This window comes from Phalaenopsis equestris, unplaced genomic scaffold, assembly GCF_001263595.1.
Source record: "Phalaenopsis equestris unplaced genomic scaffold, ASM126359v1 Scaffold000353, whole genome shotgun sequence".
Classification (NCBI taxonomy): Eukaryota; Viridiplantae; Streptophyta; class Magnoliopsida; order Asparagales; family Orchidaceae; genus Phalaenopsis; species Phalaenopsis equestris.
The window spans coordinates 366,267-374,934 of record NW_018164795.1 but is presented as its reverse complement, the minus strand read 5'-3'; the positions used below and the strand labels follow the sequence as shown (position 1 = coordinate 374,934).

Below are 8,668 nucleotides of genomic sequence, written 5' to 3'. Positions count from 1 at the left end.
TTTATAATTTTACAGAACCATGATCATATAGTTATAAATAAGGGGTCCTAATGATAAAAATGTTATGCACTCTTTACTATTTTCTGTTGTTTCTTCTCCTTCTTGGTACACTGTTCCTTGGGCATGTTTCATGGACACTTCTGAATTCAAAATCATTTTAGGAGCGGTGAGCGTGAAACCATGCCGTCACAAAGAAGAGGAGCACAACAACATCAACAACAAGAAGAAACCAGCCAAAGGAACATAGCAGAAGCAGTTTGTATAGAGAGTTTATGGGAGAATTTGCTTAGCAAGGATTGTAGGACCTAGAGTTCAGATCACTAACCAGATGTCGGGATAGTTCGCGAAAGTTCTAAGGACAGTTGCAGCCCTAAGAGCAGCCACAACCCTGGAACTAGAGCAGGCTCAACATGAAGTGAACAACCACTCCAAGGGGAATGACAAACAAGTGACAGAAGGAAAACAAATGATCTAAAGGAAAGAATCGAAGATGTGATGTACCAGAACAATGCTGAATTCCCCTCTATTGAGGAAATACACCGAGTTGTGCGAACTGAAGCATTGCAACAGCGGGAGAAAGCTTTTTTTTCTGTAACTCTCAGGAGTAGAACCCTTAGAGAAATTTAAACTGCATACGCTGGAGTCATATAAGAGACAACCAGGCCCCAACAATCACCTCACTTCTTTCAAAACTTTCATGTGATTGCTGAAGATTTCAGACGCATTTAAGTGCAAACTGTTCTTTACAAAATTGAGATCATTTGCTCTCAGATGGTTCAACGAATTGCCCATAGGGGTAATCACCTACTTCAAGGAGTTCTGAAGGTTTTTTCTGTCACAGTTTTCCAGCAAACTAAGACCCAAGAAGAGTTCTCGATTCTCATGGCAACAAAAGAAAGGAGCCAATGAAAGTTTACAATCATTTCTTTCATTTCCATAAAGAAACATTGGATGTGAAGGGCTTGAAGTCTGTCATGGCCCAAGCCAAGCTAACACAAGGGTAAGGTCAGAGAGAGTCCATTTTGACCTTGACCTTGCAAAACCACAAAGCTTGCTCGTGCTATTAGAGATGTTCAATAAATATATTAGCGCCTATGAAAATGCCACCGAGCTCGCCGAACAAAGACGCCAGAAGAGGCCATCACAGAAGAGCACGTGGCAACCTTGATAAAAAGTGCAACTGATTGTTCGCTCACTACGAAAAGCATCCCAGTAGAAAATCGACCCATCATTTAGAGGATTAAAGGAGACATATGAAGACCCACAACTAGCTATCAACATAGTATCAAGAACAACCTCATTGACCACAGGATACCCGGGGCCGCCCCTCTGAGGGTGTCCACGATTGGAATAGTGAATGTCATTCAAGACTAGGAGTTTTTCAAGAAAACACCACTAATGAGAAATGGAGTCTTTCTCTGAGAGAGCAGGAAATATTGCAAGTACCACAAGGAACACAGACACAACACAGAGGAGTGCAGGCATCTCCAGAGCTTGATTGAAGAACTAATAAATGAGGGAAAGCTGAAGAAATTTTCGCCTCTGGAGCCACGAGCATGTTGACAGACTAATTCGTACCAATGACATCCACATCACAGGATTTGTGCCTGCCATATTTGGAAGAAAAAAACCACCTAGAAGGAAAGCGGGGAACTCTGTTTTACAACCTTCGCCCCAAAAGCCAAAAATCATTTGCCTATTTACATCACATGTAGGTTACAAGAGGGGTTACAGAGGGTATAACGAGGATATAACCCCCTAATTTCCTCGGAATAACCTCCCAGGCGTCTCAGTTAAATGAGACTTCTCCAGAAACTTGGTATTTACAAATCAACCATTCACTTTCAACCATTTCTCAAATTCTCACTCAAATTTTAAAATTTATTGTAAAACACCAACTCATATTTTTAATTTTTATCAAATTTTCAAAAATTTTATAACGACATGCGTAAATACATCACTTTCATAGTTCAAAAAAAACCATCCGATTGATTAATTTGTAAATATCACTGTTTAGGAAGACCATTATGTAATTATCCCTATATTTTCATTTATGAGAAGGCAATAAAAATCATTTATCTCATAAAACAGAAATGATAATAATAAAATAGTGGGCAGTGCTAGAAACAATGAGGCATGCCGCCGTCAGCCTCCTACAAAAGGCGAGATCGGCGGTGATGAACTATCACCTGCTTTTCTCTTCCCACGCTCCGATCCCTTCTTCCTCTTCCATCCTCTCCTACTCTCTCAACCCTACCGCCGCAATGTCCACAGCCGGTCCGGTCGTCCACTCGTCTGTCGCCGAGCAGAAGCGTGCTCTTCGATCCAGAATCAGGAAAGAACTCCGATCATTTCCCTCCGATCAGCGAAGCTTAGAAGGTCTTCTTTCTAAACATTTTTTCTTTTTTGCTTCCTACGCCTCTTAATTTTTATCCCCCTCTTATTGATTGATGGTGTCTGGAACCAAGTTGATTGGCTAATGTGACTTTAGTATTGAATCCATGAATCTGTTTGCATATTAATTTAATGATTACAATCTGACGAAAGTTTGACATTGGAATGAATTCGAAATATACAATTCTTTCCCGTATAGGTAAAGTGACGTTTTCCTTTTTGTTGCCCATGATTTTTGAAGTTATTTAGTCGAAGGTATTGATTCTTCAACTCTTTGTCGTATGAGCACATAATAGCTTTCCCTTTTAATGAAGTGTTTTTACCCAATAGAAACTATTTAACTGGGAACGAATAATGATGGATTGGTGGGTTGGGAGCCTTGCAGTATCATCATGATCATCGAAGTATTTTAATGCTGTTTTATGCTATTGTTGAAGCACTTAACCTACTGTGGGTATTGAACAACAGCAATGTTTTAGTGTAGTTATTTTAGAAGTTTGGGATGGACCGGTGAATCTATTATTTGGCTTTGATCACTTCTGGAATATGTCTACCTTGTTTAAATGCAATTTAGTTTGAAAGGTTTACATAAATACCACTCAATTCGTATTTATTTACAGATCTAACATCTATTCTTATGCATGAAAAGGTGTGTTTCAGTTCTTAAAAGTTTCAATGGTGATAGTTTTGATGTGATATGAAATATTTGGGTGGTATAAATGTAAAAAGTAAGTTTTAGCTGTTAGGTATGTAAATACATAGAAATTAGGCGGTAAGTATGTAAATGCCCCATTTAGTTTTATTCATGACGCAGTTGCAGTATGATACAAAAGAATTAAGTATGGGGAGAAGTAAAAGAAGTTAGAATTTACATTTTTTTCGGATAGAAGTTTTTATAGGTCCACAAATAACAAGCAATACCTCATATTTAATGAATTTGGTTTGACATGAACTTCAATATGCATTAAAGCAACCACAACTGGCGACAGTTCAAAATCACTTTTATTAATGCATGTAAATATTTAGATTGCCAAATGATAAACGCGAAATGATATACTTGAAACAATTTAATCTTATGTGTCAAAAGCAAGTTAGAGCTTTACAAACTTTTTTTAGTCCATACTAAAAGTTTCATTCTTACATTTATATTTTGATAGGAGTCAAGAAAATATAAAGAATAATATAAAGGGGCATTTACATACATAGCACACAATTCTTATGTATTTGCATAATTCACACCTAAACTTTCATATTTACACACCTAGAACTCAAATTTTTAATATCACATAAATATCAATATTATTATTTTTTAAAAGTGAAATACATCTTTTCATGCATTGTTTAAAGCTTTAAAGTGCTAAGTATGTAAATATGAAAGTTTAGGTGTGAGATATGTAAATACATAAGAGTTATCGGCTACGTATGTAAATTTCCCTAAAAAAGAAAACTATTTTCTCCTTGGATTTTATTAAAAAAGTAATTTAGGGATTGCTAAGCCATAAACAAGGTATAGATAAATAGACAAATAAATGAATATATCGACATGCAAAGCGACAAAGTAATCATAGTGTATTTTTTAACTACTATGAACATAAGTGTTGTAAATGAATCATTGCAATTTTATTGGATGGGTTTTATTTCTTTGTTTTGATAGATGAAATTCAGTTGTAGTGGCACATGCAATGTAAATAAGTTTGTAATATAGTTTTATCCTTCTATTTTTGCTTGTTTATTATTTCCTCATACTGAAACCCAATTAATTGACATTAAGGCAGAAAAGTCATTCATGATGGCATATTAATATTACTAGGGTCATGATCCACCAACTTATTGGTTCTTTCTGCGAGGCACAAACAAAGGATTTTATCCTAGAAGTATAAGTATTGAAAATTTTCTTAACCCTTATTAAAATTTATGCACAATGAACAAGTTCCTTGTCAATATGCTTACCCATAGAATTGCCCTTTTGATATGAAAATGAAGTTGGTCCCATTTCATTCAATTATAAGAATAATTTATCAGTGTGCATGTTTTCAGAGACAAAATGAATGATAATGAAATATCAATTTTGTTACAGCTTCGTTGTTCACTTAAGAAGCCATTGTGTAAGTTCCTTATCAAAGTGTTTTTTTTCCTCCGAGATATTAACAATAGAATTTGTAAAATGACTTCAATGCTTTATGCTATCATCTGAGAAGACTGAAGAAAAAGAACTCTTGTGCTCACTGGGTTTAAAAGGTGAAAATGAAAATTAAGATGTTTTCCCTTAGCAAGACGAGGCATAAGTCTTGAGGTGAATAGATGCTTAAGGTTCAAATTAGAAAATAAAAGTTTGTAAAACTAAAAATAATTTATAAATATGCAATAAATCATTGATAATTTTATTTTGCCTATCATAATATATCACAAAATCACTTAATACAACAACAACAATAATAAAACATTTATCCCACTAAGTGGGGTCGGCTACATGAATCTTTTTTTTCCATTGCGTCCTATTTAGTGTCATATTTTCATTTAATTCTAATAAATTAAGATAATTTTTTATACAATATGCTCAACTCATCCTTGGTTTACCTCTGCCTTTCTTAACATAAGTCGAATCTAAAACATCTACTCTTCTAATCGGATCATCACATGGTCGACGTTTAATGTGACCAAATCATCTAAGACAACTCTCTCTAATTTTGTCCGTCATTGGAGCTACACCAACCCTATCATGAATTTTTTCATTTTGTATTTTGTCTCTAAGTGTAAAACCACCCATCCACCTAATCATTCTCATCTCGTCAACACTTAACTTAGTTTTATGTTTCTCTTTTAAAGGCCAACATTCAACACCATATAGGATTGCAGGTGTTACCACCATCTTATAAAATTTTCCTTTCAGTCTAAGCGGTATTTTTCTATCACACAATAGGCCGAAGTATTCCACTTCAACCAACCAACTTGAATTCTACTAATAGCATCCTCATCAATATCACCATCACTTTGAATAGTAGACCTGAGATATCTAAAGCGTTCACTCCTTTCAATAATTTGATCACCCATAGTTACATTTCTGTCACTAGAGCTATTACTACTTAAATTACATTTCCTGTATTTAGTTTTAGTTCTACTCAAACGAAAGCCTTTAGACTCCAAGGTAGACCTCCATGATTCTAGTTTGTTTTTTGGAGTTTTTTTCTCTCGTCTTATCCACGAGAAAGATATCATCAACAAAAAACATACACCAAGGTACTTCCCCCTGTAAGTGTCTAGTAAGTAGTAAGACCATCCATAACTAAAGCAAAAAGATCTGGGCTTAAAGCCGATCTCTGATGTAAACAAACAAAAATAAGAAAATAATTGGTCAATCCTCCTTCTGGTCGAACACAGGTAACAATTTTTGTATAAATATCTTTAATGACTTAAATATAATTCATATCGACACATTTCTTCTCAAGAACTCTCTAAAGGATATCTCTTGGAACCTTATCGTAAGCTTTTTCTAAATCAATAAAAATCATATGTTGATCCTCCTTATTATCTCTGAACTTCTTTATCAAACCTTATCAAAAAACCTCTCAATAAATGTATAGCTTCCATAGTAGACCTGTCGGGCATAAATCTAGATTGATTATGAGAAATTTTTGTAATACGTTTTAATCTATGTTCAATTATCCTCTCCCATAATTTTAAAGTATAACACATCAACTTAATTCCTCTATAATGTACACACTCTTGTGCATCTCTTTTATTCTTAAAAATGAGGACCAAAACACTCTTTCATCCACTCCTACGGCATCTTTTTTAGTTTTTAAAATAATATTAAAGAGTTTAGTAAGCTAAGAAACTCTCAAATCTGCTAAATATTTTCACACTTCAATCGGGATATCATCAATTCCTACTGAGTTTACACCCTTGGTTTTTCTTAAAGCATCGTCAACTTCTTTTTTACTAATATAATGGTAAAAATTAAATATTTTATTATTATTAACGATATTAAAATCACTACGGTCGATTGTATTTTCTGAAACTTCATTAAAAAGTTTATCAAACTAACTCACCCACCTATTTTTAGTATCTTTTTCTAAGAAAAACATTTTTTGATTTTCATCTTTAATACACTTTACTCAGTTAAATCTTTACTTTTATTTTCTGTTTGTTTGGCTTGTTAATACATATATTTTTTACCCTATTTAGTATCTACTCTATTATAAGGATCACTAAAAGCGAATTTTTAGCGTCACAGATTGGTCTCTTAGACTTCCTATGTGTCGTTTGATAGTTTTCCCATTTTTTTAAGCTTTTACATTTAAACCAATTTTTTTAACATACCTTCTTATATTTTTTTTTCTTGCACATTATTTTTCCATTCCAACTATTTTTATTTATAATTTTTTTAATTTTTCAAGTACAATTTTTGTCACTTGTTTAATAATCTTTGTTACTTTATCCTACATAAAATTAGCTTCTTCATGAACATCCCAAATTTTGAAATCTTGAATTTTACTAATAATAATAATTTTATTTGTCTTTTAGGTAACCCCATTTAATTATACGACGATAATTCCTAGTATTCTTTTATTTTATAACTCTTCATCTTAAAATCTTGAATTAATAATTGATGTTGAGTACTTAAATTCTTACTTTGAATGACCTTACAATCATTACATTCTCGATTATCTCTTATTCTCATAAGAAAATAATCAATTTGTGTTTTATTAGATCCATTTTTATAAGTAATAATATGATTGTCTCTTTTCTTGAATAAAGTATTAGCAATAACAAAATCATACGCTAACGTAAAATCTAATATACCTCTAACTTTTTCATTAACCACTCCAAAACCGTAGCTACCATGAATATTTCTAAAATTTTCTACTACTCTACCGACATGTCCATTTCAATCTCCTCCAATAAAAATTTTTTCTTCAAGAGGCATCATTTGTATTAAGTCTTCTAAGTCATCCATAATTTATCTTTAGAAGCTATATTTAAACCTACTTGAGGAGCATAATCACTTATAATATAAAAAATCTTAGTATCTGCAATAATCTTAAGAGCTATAATTCTATATTTAACTCTATTAATTTTTACAACATTTTCTTTCTTACCCTTATCTATAATTACACCTAGCCCATTTCTAGTGCGACTCTTACCTGAATACTAAAGTTTAAAACTCAACTTATCAATCTCATTAACCTTTTCCCCAACCCATTTTAGTTTTTTGAACGCATAAGATATTTATCTTTTTATGAATCATAATATCAACTAATTCCATTAATTTACTAGTAAGAGTATCTATATTCCAAAATCCTATCCTATTATTAGTTTCATTAACTAACTTCTTTTCCCACATTTGTTCGTAATATGGGAACCCTTGCTTATTTAACTCTACATCTGGACGCCGATGTAGCGGTCCTTGCACATTTTGTGCACACTTTTGCACAAAATCACTTAATAAGAAAAAAAAAACAAATTTCAACCATAAATATTAATCTAAAGTAAAAGTGTGAAATGTTTTATACATGTATTCAAAACATGTTTGAACCTTGTTCAATTCTTGATAGAATTAGGATCAGACATAATTTTAATATAGTTGAACACATTTTCTAACCTTGTTATAAATATGATCAAACATATATTTAGATATACAGATATATGTTAACTTTGATGATTTTGTGCACACCCAATGTGGAATGAGACATGATTCCCAAACATCATGCCCATGAACATGTGAACTAAAAAATTGGAGTGCAAGAATTCTCTCAGAACTCCAGATATGGAAAAGTGTGTAAATGATGTTTAGATCATGAAGTTTTCTTTATGCTAATTATTTGATTATCGTCACATATCCTCTAAATTCTTAACCTTGCTAGAAGGTTGCTATTGGTTGTAATTCTTGTTTGAGAGATTGCACTTATTATTGTAAATATGTGTTTTTTGTCAAAATGAATTGTTGCAAAGCTTTAGGGGCTGTTTGGTTTGTTGAAAATGGAATGCAATGTAAAAGGTTTGTATAGTACTATGATTATAATGTATTTGAAATACTTTCGAGTTATTTAATTCACTGTAAAATAAATGTAGGAATTTATATATTTTTTTAGTTAGAAATGGATTGAAAACAATGTATTTCAAAAGATATTTTTTTATTTGTTGGGTGGGGTGGCACTGTTAGGCGACATGACGGATGGTTGGCGGCTAAGGTGGCGACAATGGCTTCTACAAACTGCGGCAGCAGGCAGCAGACAGCAGGTCGAGGGCGGCAGGCCGGTGTAGAGGCAGGTGG

General features: G+C 33.0%; 1 protein-coding gene across 7 annotated transcripts in view; it reads left to right on the top strand.

The window, feature by feature from the left end:
- The first annotated feature begins 2,095 nt into the window (after nucleotides 1–2,095).
- The window catches only part of LOC110026165 (5-formyltetrahydrofolate cyclo-ligase, mitochondrial), a 61,614-nt gene continuing 55,041 nt past the window's right edge, over nucleotides 2,096–8,668 (top strand). For 6 of the 7 annotated variants that reach the window (XR_002294177.1, XR_002294176.1, XM_020727010.1 and 3 more), the window contains exon 1: nucleotides 2,096–2,379. Coding sequence is in view for 4 of the 7 variants with exons in the window: in XM_020727010.1 (XP_020582669.1) it covers nucleotides 2,130–2,379 (250 nt within the window). In the remaining 3 variants the exon portion in view is untranslated. The remainder of the gene's footprint in view (nucleotides 2,380–8,668) is intronic. The other variant, XM_020727013.1, reaches the window with a different exon arrangement.